Source organism: Nicotiana tomentosiformis, chromosome 3 (assembly GCF_000390325.3).
Source record: "Nicotiana tomentosiformis chromosome 3, ASM39032v3, whole genome shotgun sequence".
Lineage (NCBI taxonomy): Eukaryota > Viridiplantae > Streptophyta > Magnoliopsida > Solanales > Solanaceae > Nicotiana > Nicotiana tomentosiformis.
Window position 1 is genome coordinate 142,418,188 of NC_090814.1, and position 17,929 is coordinate 142,436,116.

A 17,929-nucleotide genomic window follows, 5' to 3' on the forward strand; every position below is an offset into this window, starting at 1 on the left:
TTTAAGTTACTGTTTGACTTCTTTGTTACTTATGGGCTTTTTTTGCCCCTTCCCATTTAAAGAGGTCTTTTTCTTATCCTTAAAAGATGAGGACCACCTAATTAATTTTATTCTTTAATGTGTACTTCATTAACTTGTGGGGCTTTTTAATAATTATAAAAAAGTTGGTCTTCACAAAACTTTAAGAGATCAAAACCTTTCATTTTTCAGAAGGTTCTCGGTTCCCAAATTTTTAAAGCTAGGGTTTCAAAAGAATCAAAGCAAAGGCTCTTCTTCAGTTCTTCTTGGACATAAACTCCAAGTCTGCAATCAATCATCTTCTTTAGTTTTGCTGGTATGCCTCTATTGCTCTTTGTCAATAATAATACAATAATATTTATTAATTATAAGTTACAAGATTTTCCACTGCTGTTCTTGGTTCTTGCATTTTGGTTCCATATAAGAAACGCACTATCAGAACAAAACTTCACCCAAAAGGATGTGTTTTGACTTTTGATCTTGTCTTTTTTTTTCTTTTCACAAAGCAGTTCAGCTTATTTTTATAGAAAATAGTTAGAGAAACAAGGAATAGAGAGATGATAAAATTGCTTTGTATTGATGGGTTTTGTCTTGATTCGACTTGTCTCCTAAGAAAATACTGCTCTATGTACTACAGAAAGGGTGTGAAGTGTGAACCTTACATTGGGAAGTTTAAGATATAATAATTCAAATAATAATTAAACTTTAAGTAAATTAATGAATTTAAATTTAACTTTTTATATCAACTTAATTACTAGTCAATCCTTTCCTAAACTAATCTTACTTTTAGGCCTAGGGATATTGTATCATATTAACTCCAATTTCATAAGTACTTAAGTTGTTGAAATATTAATTTGGTTGAATTAAGTTTCAATTACACCTTGAAGTGTAATTTTTTGTTGTTGTGATTTTTAGGATCTTTTTAGTGAGTGTGGATATGATCACGAAATTTTTCAAGGCTATTCCAACTCCTCAAAGTTCTGGTTCTAGTCCTCCTACGCCGAGTTCTTCTCCACGTCCAATTATTCATGACAATATCAATCCTTCGGCGGTATCAAACAAAGAGAAAATGTTGAATTTGAATCTTGAACCTGATCCCGCAGAAAGAAAGCAAATTTCAGAGTATCCTCCGAATTTACGTGACCGAGTGAGAAGATATTATATTCAACAAGGATCTTGTCAACCTCGTAATTGTAGTTTTCCAAAAAAAGATTTTGGTGGATTTATGCGTCAATTTAATCTTGAATGGTTTAACACTTCATACTCTGGATGGTTAGAATATAGTGTTAAAGTTGATGCAGCATTTTGCTTATGTTGTTACTTGTTTAAAAATGAGCATGGAGGACATGGAAAAGTTGGGGATTCTTTCACAAAGAATGGTTTTAGAGCTTGGAATAAAGCTACAGAAAGGCTTAACACACATATTGGAGAGGTGAATAGTCTTCACAATAGATGTTTTATGATGATGAGAGATTTAATTAATCAAGAGCAAGCAATTCTAACCTCTTTTGACAAGCAGTCTGAAAAAATTAAAAGTGATTATCGAGTTCGGTTGAATGCTTCGATTGATGTGGCAATTTTTTTTTAAAAATAAGGAATGTCTTTTCTGGGCCACGATGAAGGTGAAACTTCTATTAAAAGAGGAAATTTTGTAGAACTCTTACAATGGTATGCAGATAGGGATGATGAAGTGAAAAAAGTTGTGCTACAAAGTGCTCCACAAAATAACATGATGATTGCTCCAAATATCCAAAAAGAGATCGTGAATGCTTGTGCGAAAGAAATAATTAAAGCAATAGTTAAAGATTTAAATGGAGATTATTTTGGAATTTTGGTTGATGAATCTAAGGACATCTCTCATAAGGAACAAATGGCTCTTGTTCTGCGGTATGTCAACAAAGAGGGAAAACTTATTGAGCGATTCCTTAGTATTGTTCATGTTATAAAAACAACTTCATCGTCATTACAAAAAGCAATCTATGATTTGCTTTTAGAGCACTCATTGAGTCCATCTCAAATACGGGGACAAGGTTATGATGGAGCTAGTAGCATGCAAGGAGAAATCAATGGTCTTAAAACTTTAATTCTGAAACATAATCCTTCGGCATATTGTATACATTGCTTTGCCCATCAATTGCAATTGACTCTTGTAGCCGTTGCAAAAAAACATTATGATGTAGATCAATTTTTTGATATTGTTGCTAATGTCTTGAATATTGTTGGAAGTTCTTTTAAGCGTAGGAATATGCTATGAGAGGATCAGGCAAAAAAACTAGAGGAGCTACAAGTGCTTGGTGAAGTTCATACAGGAAGTGGACTAAATCAAGAACTTGGACTCCAAAGGCCAGGTGATACCCGATAGGGTTCTCATTTTAAGACAGTGCGTAACTTTATTGCATTATTCTCGTCAATCATTAATGTACTTGAGTTTCTTGCAAGTGAGGATGTAAATTATCTTGAGAGATCAGTGGCAAAAAGTCTAGTGAATGACATAAGATCTTTTGAGTTTGTGCATATGATACATTTGATGTTAAAACTATTAGCAATCACAAATGATTTGAATATAGCTTTGCAAAGAAAAGATCAGGATATTGTAAATGCTATGAAGCTTGTTGGTTTCGCCAAGAGGCAATTGCAAGTGATGAGAGAATCTAAATGGGAATCATTGATAGATGACGCCTCTTCATTTTGTTCCAAGCATGATATTGTGATCCCTGAAATGGATAAGAACTATCATCTTGGAAAGTCAAAGCGTAGGAGTTCAAGTGTTACATATTCTCATCATTTGCGTGTCGAAGTTTTTAATACTGTTATTGATTTGCAACTTTCGGAGCTTAACAGTCGTTTTGATGCGGTGAATAGTAATCTACTTCTTGATATGGCTAGTTTGAGTTCGGATAATTCTTTTGCAAATTATGATAAATACAGAATTATGAAACTTGCTACACTTTATCCTCATGAGTTTAGTGGTTCAAAGCTTGAAGATCTCAGTTACGAGCTTGACAACTATATTCTCTTTCTGAAAGAAGACAATGATTTCTCTAACTTGAAAGGACTTGGAGATCTTTCGGAAACATTAGTTGAAACAGATTTGTACAAGACTTGGAGACTTGTGTTTTTGCTTGTGAAGTTAAGTCTGATATTGCATGTCGCTACTGCAACAGTAGAAAGAGCTTTTTCTTCAATGAAGTACATCAAAAATGACTTGCGTAGCAGAATTGGTGATGAAATTTTGAATGATTGTTTAGTTTGTTATATAGAAGATGAAGTATTTGAAAGTGTACCTAATGATGCAATTATTGATCATTTTCAAAACATGACAACCCGTCGGGTACAATTGTAATGGTGATATTTATTGAACATATATTATGTTAGATGGTTCGGTACTTGTTACATATATATTAAATATCATTGTTCGTATTTCATTCGGGTATTATTGTATAGTACCTTGAGGTATATCCTAGAGTCTAAATCTTGAACCCATAAAATTAAATTTCTGGATTCGCCTCTGCGAGTAAGCCCGTGGCCTGTGAGGCTTGACTGAGGCTAGGTTGGGCCGGCCCGTGAGCCTAATAAAAATACGTATTTAAAATATATAAAATATAAACAGTATATGACACAAAAAATAAGAAGAAGAGTATCCCAAGCTTAAAGTTTATTAAGCTCATCATATTAAAAGATCAAAGTCTTAAAACGTTAATTAGTTTTAAAAAATTAATTATTCTTAATTTTAACTAATTAATATTGTATACGTATTGTAGATGTAGATGAAAGCGAAGATATTAAGACAACCTTCTCACAAGCGAATTCAAATGTGTTTGATGAAGATGATATGTTGGATATCTCATAAGCGTCATGTACGTTCTCTTGAATAATTTATTTTGAGTTTTGACTTTTAGTGAATGAAATAAAGTCTTGTCTTTTACTTTTTTTAGTATTTATTGTGATATATTGGAACAATATAAAAAGTTATAAAGTTTTGTGAAATTTTTCCAATACGATTTTTTAAAAATTTTAAATATTTATCTTTTTAGGTTAAAACTCAAATAAAAAATTATATTTTAAAAAATGATGGGTCGGCCCGTGGGGGCCCGCATCCCACATAGGGTTGGGGTGGGCTGACCATTATAAGGCCCGTCAAAATGGTGGGCTAGCCCAGCCTAGCCCGTCAATTGCTAAAGCCCACGTGGGCTGGGCTGGGCTAGCCCGGCCCCGCCCATATTGACAGTTTTATATAACAGTCTCATTTGTTCCGGATTTTTTTGACTGTTATAGCGAAATGTTGTTATAGAGAACATATATTATAACATATCATGAAAATTGGTTCCGTAAAAAACTTGACTTTTATAATGAATGATTGTTATATAATAATATTGTTATAGAAAGGTTCTATAGGAAAACCTAATAAGTAGTAACAATATTAGCTAAAAAGAGTAAACAAACAAAATCAAATCATCATCCCTTGATGCAGCAAGCAAGTTCAATCCTGATAAAATTGATAATTTTGAGGGACACAAGTCATCTAGCGATCATATCTGAAATTGTTAACTCATTTGTGGAACAATTTACAAGTTGTTCACGAATTTCAGTCTCTGCTCTATGCGTCTCAATGAAGAATGCTGGTTGCTTGGGAATGGGTAGTTGCGAGCTATCACTTGTGAGCATCATAACCACATTTGACATGGATGGCCTGTCCATAGGATTGGCTTGAACACACAGTAATCCTATATGAATGCATCTCATTACCTCGTTTATTGGTGTTGATTCATTCAGCAACATTGGATCCGTTAGTTCTTCAAATACTCTGCCTGCTTTCCACAGCTCCCATGCCTGAGACAAAATATGATATAGCAAAGTATCAAGTTTTCATGCCAGAGGCGGATCCAGAAGGTAAAGTTGAACATTAAAGTTTTTAGCACTTGAGTCATTTTATGGGTTTTGAGTTTTAAAATCCGTTGAAAGTTTAGTGATTTTTCAATTGAGTACCCTCCATCTGTCTCTGGATCATGCTACATAATTGACTTTTAATGAGAGAAACTTACATATCCTACGAGGTTTAGTGGGCGTTCCAAGTGATAGCAGCTGTTGTTTCTTTTGCCATTCAAAATCTCGAGTACTACAACTCCAAAACTGAATACATCTGTCTTCATTGATACAATGCCATTCATGGCATATTCTGGAGACATGTAGCCACTGAAAAGAAAACAACTTAGTACCTAAAAAATGAATTCGCTCCATTGTTAGATAATTATACCATCTAGTATTACGGACTTACCAGGTACCAACAATTCGCTCTGTGTTTGCTTCAAATTCTTGCTTTCCAAATATCCTAGCCAAACCAAAATCTGAGATTTTGGGGTTCATATTGTCATCAAGTAAGATATTGCTGGTTTTTAGATCTCTGTGAATCACCCTCAGCCTTGAATACTTATGGAGATAAAGTATTCCTTGAGCAACTCCTTCAATAATGTTCAAACGGATATTCCACTTTAGTGTATCTCTTCTGCTAGGATCTGTTCATACAAAATTGAAACGGGGTATTAGTTATCATATATACTGTTAAGTAGGAGTGTCAAATGGGAGAGTTGGCTGATTTTGGGCGGGTCAAAATGGACTTAATCAATAAATGGGCGGGTCAATGACCCACCCAAAAGTAACTTGAGCTGAGATGGGTTGGGTCAAGTTGGGCTAAATTTTGGGTCATAACCCAACCCGCCCAATTCTTACCAAGTCTTAATTAATATGTATTATTTTCTTTTGTTATGGTCATATATAATATATCAAACAAAATAAATTTATTTAAAAAATATTTTAGCAAAATTACTCATGAATCAATTTGTGCTAAAAATCAACCCAATTTTAGATGGATTGAAATAGGTTGGATCAAGATGGGCTGAGTTCAACAAATGGACGGGTTAATAACCAGCCCAACCTTGAGCGGGTCAAATGGATTTGGGCTCAAATAGCCAACCCTAACTCTAAGATTTATTAAGCAAATAAGGCATGAAATTGGAAATCCATACCAAATAGGAAGAAGTCTAAGCTTTTGTTCATCATGTATTCATAACTAATATCTTCTCTTCCCCTTTAACGCAACATCCTAAAAGCCTAACAAGATTAGTGTGCTGGAGTTTAGCAATCAGCTTAATCTCATTTTGGAACTCAACCAATCCTTGCCCTGAACTTGTTGAAAGTCTCTTTATGGCTACCTCTTGCCCATCTACCAACATCCCCTGTAATTTTGGCTACTAATTAGCAAATCTAACAAATCAACTTAATCAAAAATGCTTCTTAACTTTTACTACCTTATAAACGGGTCCATAGCCGCCCTGGCCTAACTTATTGGCAGACGAGAAATTGTTTGTGGCAACATGTATAGATTCAAGGCTGAAAATTTGTATATCATGCCTCAACTTCTTGTCGTTGTACTGGCCAGGAATTGCTTTAGGACCTGCTAGCTCGTATAACATTTTCTCTACTTCTCTGGCTTTGCCTAGTTGCCCATTGCAAAAGTTAAAGATTTCAGAGACAAATAAGTATATCATTGTGGACTAGTGCTAGGGTGAATGTGTTGCTCACCTCTTGCTATGAGTTTTCTTTGTATCAGATAGCATAAGGAGAAAACGAAAACCAATAGCATTATGGGCACTGCTATTGTCAGCCATATCCACCATTTTCGCTTCTCATCTGTCAAACAATTGTAAACACTCAACATAATTTTTCTTGGAATATACTTTGATGTTATCAATAATGGTTGATTCTCTAGAAATCCAAATTTCCAATAGCCTCAAAAACAAGATTTTGCAAGGTGTGGTTGTTCATTTGCACGAGCGCATATTTGAACTGAAGATGGAATCTATTATCCAGGAAATTAAATCCTGCAGCATCATGATCGGAACAAAATAGCTTGGTTCTAGTGCTAGTAAATTTTGGAATGACCAGCAAATGAGACAATGCTGATTGGTGATATTGGTGTGGTTCCCTCGCAAAACAATTTATTTTGAGCTGAATAAAACAATCCTATTATGAGTTAGCAATACTGTTAGGATCTATAAAGCGGGTAGTGCGGAATTTAGTCAAACAGTATTATAATGACAATAATAAAGACAATGTAAGTTGATAATTTTACTATATTACCTTGGTTCGGTCAAGGTGACCTACGTCAACAAGCGGAGAGAAACAATTTTACTATACCAATAAAAGTACAAAAGAGAGTATCAAATTAGAGTAAATACTCTAATTAGTCTCAAATACCCCAAGAGAATAAGTTCACAAGATCATTCCAAAGAAAGGGTTCACAGTTCACACAAGTATTTCCCAACACTCACTTTCTTACAAAATACTCTATAATGAAATAAAGGAGGAGACAGAAAGACAAGAGTGAAAAGCTCTTGAATTGGTGTGTTTGCAAATGAGGAGAAGCTCCTCTATTTATAGCAAGCAATCCTTGGCCTGATAGTAGATATTATGTCATGACAAATGTCATAAAAATTTGGCCATATTACAAATCTCCACCTTGGCCTAATTTCGGCTTATATATAATAAATTTGCTTCACCTTCTCCGCAAAAACCCCAATGGGCAAAATCATTCTTCATAAATGCCAATCAAGTTCATGCAAAGCTTGAACTTTGACACTAGAAGAGGTTTTGTGAACATGTCAGCAAGATTGTCTATAGTGTTGATCTTCTGAACAGAGACTTTTCCTTCAGCAATGGTTTCTCGGATGAAATGATACTTTATATCAATGTGTTTCGTCCTTTCATGATACATTTGATCTTTAGTCAAGTGAATGGCACTTTGAATATCACAGAAAATGGTAATACTACCTTGGTGTAAACTGAGTTCCGCAAATAGACCATTCAATCATAAAGCTTCTTTGATCGCTTCCGTCACTGTCATATATTCTGTTTCGGTAGTAGATAAAGCTACTACATGTTGTAATGTAGCTTTCCAACTAATAGTGCAACCACCGATGCAAAATACATAACCTGTCAGTGATCTTCTTTTGTCAAGATCACCTGCATAATCTAAGTCTACAAAACCAACCAAAGTGTTAGTATTTCTCCCAAACTCCAAACAAGTGTTTGAAGTACCTCCCAAGTATTTGAGAATCCATTTCACATCATGCCAATGTGCTTTACCAGGGCAAGCCATATACCGGCTTACCACGCTCACTGCTTGTGAAATGTCTGGACGTGTACAAACCATTGTATACATAATACTGCCGACTGCACTGGAATAAGGAACATGTGCCATGTACCTCTCTTCTTCCTCTGACTGCGGGGACTGAGCAGCTGATAACTTAAAATGAGCAGCAAGAGGGGTACTAACTGGTTTAGCATCTTTCATGCCAAACCTCTCCAAGACTTTCTCCAAGTACTTCTTCTGGGTCAGAAATAGCCTGTTGGCTTTTCGATCTCTTTTGATCTCCATGCCAAGGATTTTCTTAGCTTCTCCCAAATCTTTCATCTCAAATTCACCTTTTAGTTGACTTTTCAAATTGTGAGTTTCTGTCAAATCTTTAGCAACAATGAGCATGTCATCAACATATAATAATAGGTACACAAATGAACCATCACTTAACTTCCGGAAGTAAACACAACTATCATACATGCTCCTCGAATAACCATGACCCAACATAAAGGAATCAAACCTTTTATACCATTGTCTTAGAAACTGCTTTGATCCGTACATGGATTTCTTCAACAAGCAAACATGATCTTCTTTTCCTTCAATTTCAAATCCTTAGGGTTGATGCATGTATATTTGTTCCTCAAGTTCGCCATGTAAGAAAGTTGTCTTAACATCAAGTTGTTCTAATTCTAAATTATACATGGCAACGAAGGTAAGCAAGACACGAATAGAGCTATGTTTAACAACATGTGAGAAAATATTATTAAAATCAACTCCGTGTACCTGACTATAGCCCTTTGCAACTAATTGTGTCTTATACCTTGCATTTTCAACCCTTGGAATGCCATCCTTTTTCTTGAAGACCCATTTGCAACCAATAATTCTTTTTCGTGATGGCGGTTTCACAAGAGACCAAGTACCATTCTTGTGGAGAGACTCAATTTATTCATTTATTGCAATCAGCCACTTGGCTGAGTCAGCACCAGAAATTGCTTCTGAATATTTTGATGGTTCTCCAATTTCTTCAGTTTTCTGTGCAACTGAAAAAGCAAATGCAACATAATCTTCGAACCTTAATAGTTGTTTACCTTCTCTTCTTGGTCTATGTTTGGCTATAGAATATTCCTCTTCTTCTGGTTCAACTTCAGGAGTCTCAACTTCAGGAATTTTAGCTTTTATCTCAACTTCAGGAGTTTCAACTGTATTTTTTTCCAAAGTTGATGAGCTTGGCTCAGAAGGAATGCCAATCTCAATCTCCACCTGGTTCTGTGTACTCTTTCCTTTATCTGTATTACAAGAACTAGAAGACTTTTTTCTAGAATGTAACATAGAGGATTCATCAAAGGTTACATCTCTGCTAATTATAAATTTTGGTGCCGGGGGATCAGGATACCATAGTCGGTATCCTTTCACACCAGATGCATACACAAGGAAAATACACTTTTTAGCCCTTGACTCTAATTTTCCATCATTTACATGCATGTATGCAGGACAACTAAATATCTTTAAATCAAAATAATTAGCAAGAGTACCTGACCACATTTCCTCTGGAGTCTTAAAGTTCAAAGGCGCAGAAGGAGCTCGGTTGACAATATAACAAGCTGTAGAGATAGCTTCTGCCAAAAGGCGTTTGTCAACCCAGCATTTGAAATCATGCAACAAGCCCTTTTCCAAAAGAGTTCTACTAATCCTTTCTGCCACACTATTTTGCTGAGGTGTCATTCTCACAGTACGATGTTGAGCAATTCCTTCATTCTTGCAAAATTTATTGAATTCATCATTACAAAATTTCAAGCCATTATCTGTTCTAAGCCGCTTAACTTGTTTTCCTGTTTGCTTCTCAATCAAAACTTTTCATTGTTTGAAATTTAAGAAAACATCACTTTTATTTTTCAGGAAATAAACCCAAACTTTCCTTGAATAATCATCAATGAAGTTAACATATACCTGGCACCACCTTTTGATGGGGTACGTGAAGGACCCCAAAGATCTGAATGAATGTAATCCAAAGTATCTTTTGTTCTATGAATCGCTGGAGATTTGAAGCTGACTCTTTTCTGCTTCCCGAACACACAGTGTTCACAAAACTCCATATTTTCGGTACTTTGGCCACGTAAGAGACCTTTTTTGCTCAGGATGGAAAGATATTTTTCACTCATATGCTCCAATCGCATATGCCACAATTTGGTAATGTCGGAATCTAGTTTATCTAATATTGAAACTGCAACAACACCTATAACAGTAGATCCCAAAAGAGTATACAACGTACTAGATCTGCGTGCTTTCATGATCACAAGAGCACTATGAGAAATTTTCAGAACTCCACCTTCACCCGTGTACTTGCACCCAAGAGATTATAGAGTGCCCAAAGAGATGAGATTTTTTTTCAAGTCAGGAACATGTCTAACATCGGTGAGAATTTTTACCACACCATCGTGCATTTTGATTCGGACTGTACCTTTTCCAATAACTTTGCAGGCACCATTGTTGCCCATCAAGACAACTCCACCTCCATAAAATTCATATGTGGTAAATAAATCCCGACTGCGACACATATGATAAGAACAACCTGAATCTAAAATTCACTCATTGTTAGATTTGAAACTATTATTAGTTGCTAAAAAATAGTCCTCTCAGTCTCATCAGCAGCTACACTTGCTTCGGCAGTGTCAGTATTTTTGTGCTCATTTTTCTTTTCTGTATGCTTTTCTTTGTTTTTCAATTTATAGCATTCAGAAATAATGTGACCTTTCTTATGACAATATTTGCACATGACATTTATGTATCTGGATTTTGACTTTGATTTAGGTTTCTCACTACTTGAATCTTTCTTATTGGATCTACCTCTTATGAATAAGTTTTTCCCTTGGTTTCCACTAGATTCCACAGTAATATCTCTATTTATTTGTTCTTTTGATTTCAAAATAGATTTAATATCTTTATAAGTGATATTATCCTTTCCATAAAGTATAGTATCTCTTATATGTTTAAACGACTGGGGTAAGGAAACAAGCAATACCACAGCTTGATCCTCATCTTTGATTTCAGCATCTATGTTACTTAAATCCATAAGAAGAGAATCAAAGGTACCTTCAGCCATACGAAAAGTGTAGAGATTTTGCTTTAGGTAAAGCCTGTTTTCTACTGTTCTTTTCATATATATGGTTTTAAGCTTTTCCCATATGCCTTTGGCTGAGCTTTCTGCTGCAACTTCACGCAAAGCCTAATTTGAAAGATTTAAAATAATACATGTTTTTGCCTTTTTGTCTATGACGGCAAACTCCTCGTCCGTCATTTTATCCGGCATCTTCTCCTTTTCTTGCAATGCCAAATCTAAGCCATCCTGAATTAGGATAGTTTTCATCTTTAATTGCCATATTCTCAAGTTTGCACTTTGGTCAAATTTCTCAACATAAGACTTTGTTAGAGTCATTTTGGCTATTTAAACTAACCCGATTTGATCTAGCTCTGATACCAATTTGTTAGGATCGGTAAACTGGGTAGTGCGAAATTTAGCCAAACAATGTTATAATGACAATAACAAAGACAATGCAAGTTGATAATAACGACAATTAAAGAAGATAAAGAAGATATAAATTTAACATGATTCGGTCAAGGTTACCTACGTCCACAAGCGGAGAGGAGCAATTTTACTATACCAACAAGAGTACAAAAGAGAGTACAAAATTAGAGTAAATACTCTAATTAGTCCCAAATGCCCCAAGAGAATAACCTCACAAGATCACTCCAAAGAAAGGGTTCACACAAGTGTTTCCCAACACTCACTCTCTTACAAAATACTCTATAATGAAATAAAGGAGGAGAAAAAAAAAGACAAGAGTAAAAAGCTCTTGAATTGGTATGTTTGCAAATGAGGAGAAGCTCATCTATTTATAGCAAGAAATCCTTGGCCTAATAGTGTATATTATGTCATGGCAAATGTCATGATCCACAATATTTGTTATAATGGATATTATGTCATGGAAAATGTCATGAAAATTTGGCCATACTACAAATACTATTGCATCATGTCTGTTTGATGCAGGATAAGAACCAAACTCAAAACCCATAAAATTACCTTTTCTTGTAAGAAAGAAAACACCTCTGGCTAGACTGTTTGATGCTGTCACAAAACTCGAACTGTTTCCCCAAATTTGGCAGCCAGTCCCGTCGTCACTATCAACAGAAGCATAGGCAACACACGAGCAATCGTTCTCACACTTGGCCTTGCAATCAGAGAGGCTCAAGGTATAGTTCTCCTCATCATATTTAAAACTGTCTCCAAACATGTAAACTTGTCTAAGCTCAAACCAATAATTTTTAGCTGCCCTGCACTGGGGCAATACCTGTTTCACGCAGCCAGCATCAGGAATCCCATCAATACAATTACCAAACACTTTATTTCTTTCAAAACCATCCTGAATTGATCCAGATGGACTAATGGTGTACATTTCATAAAGAGAAAAAGCAGTATACATGAAGTATTTCTCATCCTCGTTTGAGACATATTTAAAATCCTCCGACCTTTTGGGTGCAAAACCAAAATGGTCATTAGGCAAAGGCCCACTCTTCCAATAGACCTTCCCCATCCACAATATTATCAGCTGATTTGTACCATTAGGGTCCAGAGCAAAGGTAAAAGAACCTGAGGCAGGTGCTTGATCGGTTGCCCATGAAGTCAATGACCAGTTATGCCCAGTTCTCAAGTTAATCCCTAGCTTCATTCCAGGCAAAAGTGTATCGGTTGGAGAATCAAAGCTTTGCCATAGTGTTCGATTAACAGAGCCATTGGAATTCAGTTGCCTCAGCACAAAATTACCATTATCTAGTAGTATAGCAGTTAAGTTAGTTGCTGCTGTTGGAGTAGCACTCAGCAAAATGACATTTTCTTCACTATGAGAAATCATTAATCTGCCATCGCGATCGATCATAAGACTTGCAGTTGCAGATGTATCAGTTATAGGATCGTCTCTGTTAGCTATCCACACAGCCTTTTCATCTCCCTCTTCGATACCGTGGGAGTACATATCAAGACTTGGCCGAGCAAATATGCCTAAGTAACGGTTTCTTGACTTGCCCGGACTGAAAAATTGCATTTTGAAGAATCTATTTTCCGAGTATAACTGTTGGTAATCTGTTAGATTTTGTTCCTTCGAGATTTCAGCCAAGTCCGCAGGCGAGAAGTGACAGAACAGCACGAGGATGAAAATTACTATCAGAATTTTGTAGGTAGCCATGTAAGGAAAGCTTACAGGCCACAGCTCTCTAATCTACACTTAATGTCAGCAGCATGTGCGTTGACATTGATTTTTGTGACGACCAGATTTTCCATAGCTATGATTTGTTTACCCAAAATTGAATAACAATTAAATTTATACGCGAATTTAAGAATATATGGTTTGATTCAACACAAATAATTAAAGATATTAGATAAATGAATTAGAGACTAAATAAGCAATCAAACCAATTGTAATGTTATGGCCAGGCCTGAACTTAGATTGAACAGTGACCTCGTCCCCGATCGGACCCTCGGTTCGAGCCCAGTCGTGAATGAAAGAACAAGATAAGTGAATAAGAGCTTTATCAGTAGCTAAAAGGCAAAAAAATAAACTTGTATTGGCTTGATTCGTGTGTTACAGTGTCTGTTACAAAAGAAAAACTTACCCTTTATATAGTAGGAGAGTTTCATCCCTAGTATAAGTCTAAAAAAGATAAAAATCTTCATTTCTCATTATTTACTGATCAATAACCAACATTGAACGAAATCCGCATTGTGATATTCGGTTGGGTGCGAATATCAGGGCCTCTATACGTTTTTTGTAACCGTTTAACGTATTTCTCGAGGTCTTAAAACTCATTCTTGGCTGAGGCACATCGCTTTATCATACCCAATGTTGAGCACATCGCTCATTCTTTCGATCTCGATATGATGGGTCTGTAACCTCTATTACAATCTTGGATCCGCCTTTGTATAAAGGGAAAAACTTACGGGCCACAACTCTCTATTAATCTACACTTAGTGTATACACTCATAATGTAAACAACCAAAACATAGTCAGCAGCGGCGTGTGCGTTGACATTGACTTCTATCGACGACCAGATTTTTTATAGGTATGCTTAAAATTCCAAACCTGCCATTTTTTCTAGTGGAAACTAAATTCTTGTATGCCAACCCTGATTAATAAGTAATAACCAAGAATCTTCAAGTTCACTATAATAGTAAAATCACAAAACTATCTTTTGTTAATTGAACTATATGTGTATTGCTAAAAAAACAGAAATAATCAAAGGTCAAATTTTCAGCGCCAGATTATAAAAAGAAATTCTTGAAAATAGTTGTCTAATTTTCGTTCCCGGTAACGGATCAGGACCAGGGCCCAAAGAACAATAAACATAAGCTACTCGGCCAACGCCGTTGAATCTTCTAGTGCCCAACTTAACATTAACACTCTTAACAGCCCAGTTCAAACAAGAAAAAGATGACGATCGGTGACCCGTTATTAAACCGGAACCCAATTCAACATATAAAGTTAAGTTCCTTTACAAGTTGGGGTTACTTTCAACAAAGACATAGTAGCATTTTTGGCCCAAGAAACCAATTTGATATGATGTTCGGGTTATTCGTGCTTTGTTCAACTTCCTGCCGGAACAGTTTGCCACTATTCTTTTAGAAAATGGCAGAACAAGTAGCTTAGCTAGGTTGAAAATTCTGAATCCACATTCACTTTTCAATTTAGATTCAGTTTATGTCCAAACTTAATTCAGCAAAACATTGCTCATTTGGATACAAGGCTGAACCCAAATTAATGAGTGTTTTTTTCACATTAACCCAATAAATGAGAACTGAAAAGTTAACTTGTAAAAAATATTCATGCAAAATTTAATTATAATTGGACTTAATTTGGATTGCACTTTTTTTTTCTATTATCTTTTTATTAGGTTTTCATAGAAACTATTTCGACCAACCAAAATGAGTTTCAGGAAGCTCATCAAGTTTTTAGTTGTGGACATACACAATCGACAAAAGAGTGACCAAAATCACTTTGAACAGTTTAAGTTCACAGCTTTAGCTAATTGATACGACAGTGTTACTACTTATTTGTTCTGTAAGTACCATCTTCTTTGTTTGTTTCTTATAAACCTATACTTTACAGAGAATTCAGGTTAACAACTCTGTGAACCTTATTCAAGACATGAACAAATTATGTGGCCAAATCCACCAGAAATGTGTCATTTCTTTCACCTACAGTTAACCAATGCATTATTGCCTTTGACTTGGTTTCAGTAGAAAACCCAAAACGTCGGTTTACTTTATTTGTCTCCCAAAAATCATAGATGAAACTGGTTTAACCTCTCCATTACCCATTGGCCCACTATAACGTGGATTTTAACAGGAGGAATAACAAGCTAAACTACTCTAATATTTTTCTTTTAAAATGTTTAGTATTTGAAATTCACGTTTTCGACTAATTCAGATTTGTGATGATTATTATTTATGTTAATTTTCTTCCATTTTCCACAGTTAATTATATTAAGTTGAAGTATGATTATATATATTCACTCACGCAGATATGTATAGTGGTATTAATACAATATGAAGTCGTATATACCAAAATATACTTTTCTCGTTTATTACTATTTCAGCGATCTAACATTCAATTTCCATTTTTTTTTTCTGGAAAGGAAATCAACTTTTTACTTTTCATCTTTTTATTTTCTTCGTAAAAAGAGAAACGAAGGCAAGCAAAGATTTTGGAATTGGTATTAAGAAAGAATCTTATGGCCTTTTTAGTTACTTACTTTTTTTCTGTCTTTATTCTTTTTGTGGACTCAGATGATTATTTATAGCTTTCCTTCTTTATTTTGTTATAATTGCAAAGCATGTGCTTTGGTTAATTAGGCAAATCTCAATGCATTATTAGCAATCACTAGAAGGATAGGACATAATTGTTGAGTACAAATGATTGTGCTAACTAGAACGAGAAGAGGGTACGCGACAGAGTATGGATGTTGTATTAAGGGGCAGCCACCATAATTCAGGCCAAAAAGTCTCGAGTTCGGACCATAATAATTAATTTTGTTTGTGTGTGAAGTATTTCTTCCTTAATATCCGTGCATATTTAATTTAATTGGCACCCTGCTTTAATATATTTTAATTAGCTTTTGTGCTTAAAGTTTGATAGTTACTACCATTTGCCAATCCTAAGTGGTACACAATTGCATCCTGGGAAGCTAGAATCATCACTTTAGCACGCACTTGGAAGAGTTGGCGTTGAAGGAATAAATTGGGCTTCTTTAGTTACTTTTCTTTTTTCCTATCATTTTTTTTTATGGAGATTTAATTTAGTGTAGGAAGTGAATTTATTAACCAGGTCTGGTGGAGAATTTAGGTAGATCTCTAAGTATGATTAGGATAAACTAGATAAATATTGTATATATAAGATTGGAAAAAGTGAGTACTGAGAATATATTCTTAGGAAGAAGAGGACCCTACTTAAATATTTTAATTATCTTTTGTCCTTAAGGTTGATGGTTGCCAACCGTGATAGTATATATGTAATTATATAATGCAGAAAGCTAGACTAATCATCACTTTAGCAACACAAGGAACGGTGGAGTTTAAGGAATACATTGGGCTTATACAATTAAGGAGATTCCCTAATCCATGCTGATAATACTTCTTAAATCTTCATTAATTAAGTGCAGGCAATGCACATGGATATCTACTAACCATAAAACAAGCGATGCGTGTAGTGTAGGGAATGAAGGCTGAATTTTGAATAAAGTAAAATTACAAGTTGACTAATTGACCAGAAAAAACTGTGTCCATCAACAGTGAATATCATGTTTTTTGCCTCTTATAATCAAGCAAGCGAATACATTCAATTATCACCGTTTGTTTTAATTTGTGAATCGTAAACAAGAGAAATGATAATTACAATATATTACCTTCAAATAAAATGTTGTAAATTTTATGAACCCCTGTGCTTGTCTTCCTTTAATATTTGCAAGAAATATCACGAATATGGGGCTTGTTTTCAAACTATAGCACTTTTCCAGCCTCTAATACTACGAATGATTCTCAAAGCCTAAAATCTTTGTTTCATTGATTCGACGTAAGAATAAACAATAAAATTTTATTTTCCAAGTCCTTTGGATACATTAAATAAAATTAGAAGAATATAATCATTCTGACAACAATTTCTATTTGTGCCTTTTTATAATGTGAAAAAAGGGTCATACTTTTTGTAAAGTTGAAGGAAATCTAACACGGGAAACAACTGTCTAGGAACAACTCAGTGAATCACAGCTGTGTTTTGACAAGCAATCAGCACCTTTCTATTTGGCTGAATATTAGATAGTCAGTGACTAAGTAAAGGAAGGCCGTTTTGGCAGCGGTGTTAGTTGCTTTGTAGGCAAGGCAATGGGGCTGCGCCACTTGGACATTGCAGTTGGAAATAATCCATATTCTGCGTTTAATTTGTTGCCGCCGCTGATGCCTTTTGTTAGTTACTTTTTCTAAACGCTCACACAAACCCAACCGATTAAAGGTTAAAATTTATCCACCTGAATCATGGTTAATTATTACACAAAATCATCTCATTAAATCGCTTAATCATAATAAGTTAATATAATTTAGTATAAAGATCGATGCAAATATATGTGAAATTCAAAATTTAATTTGATGAATATAATATTTTTTGTCACTAAATTTCGTTACGTCTTCAAAATTATAGTGTCACTAGTCTTATAATACGCACGTTGCGCGTGTATACT

The 17,929-nt window shown here is 35.0% G+C and overlaps 4 protein-coding genes across 4 annotated transcripts; 3 read left to right on the top strand and 1 right to left on the bottom strand.

Moving 5' to 3' along the window:
- Positions 1-170: 170 nt before the first annotated feature.
- On the top strand, positions 171-3,402 carry LOC138906898 (uncharacterized). The gene is made up of 2 exons (XM_070196569.1): positions 171-334; positions 934-3,402. Exon 2 carries the CDS (start codon positions 2,534-2,536, stop codon positions 3,359-3,361), a length of 828 nt encoding a protein of 275 aa, XP_070052670.1. The 5' UTR covers positions 171-334; positions 934-2,533; the 3' UTR covers positions 3,362-3,402.
- On the top strand, positions 956-1,606 carry LOC138908601 (uncharacterized). Its single transcript, XM_070199279.1, has one exon. The coding sequence runs from the start codon at positions 956-958 to the stop codon at positions 1,604-1,606; it is 651 nt and encodes a 216-aa protein (XP_070055380.1).
- On the top strand, positions 1,616-2,272 carry LOC138908602 (uncharacterized). Its single transcript, XM_070199280.1, has one exon. It carries the CDS (start codon positions 1,616-1,618, stop codon positions 2,270-2,272), a length of 657 nt encoding a protein of 218 aa, XP_070055381.1.
- Positions 3,403-4,493: 1,091 nt separating the features above from the next.
- Positions 4,494-13,430, bottom strand: LOC104118673 (G-type lectin S-receptor-like serine/threonine-protein kinase CES101). The gene is given in 8 exon segments (XM_070197753.1): positions 4,494-4,848; positions 5,061-5,211; positions 5,294-5,531; positions 6,042-6,086; positions 6,089-6,251; positions 6,324-6,511; positions 6,598-6,705; positions 12,231-13,430. Coding segments are annotated over 8 exon segments (2,364 nt in total). The 5' UTR covers positions 13,390-13,430; the 3' UTR covers positions 4,494-4,536.
- Positions 13,431-17,929: the final 4,499 nt, after the last annotated feature.

Coding starts and splice junctions, on each gene's coding strand:
- LOC138908601 (XM_070199279.1), top strand. CDS start 956: ATGATCACGAAATTTTTCAAGGCTATTCCAACTCCTCAAAGTTCTGGT.
- LOC138908602 (XM_070199280.1), top strand. CDS start 1,616: ATGTCTTTTCTGGGCCACGATGAAGGTGAAACTTCTATTAAAAGAGGA.
- LOC138906898 (XM_070196569.1), top strand. CDS start 2,534: ATGATACATTTGATGTTAAAACTATTAGCAATCACAAATGATTTGAAT.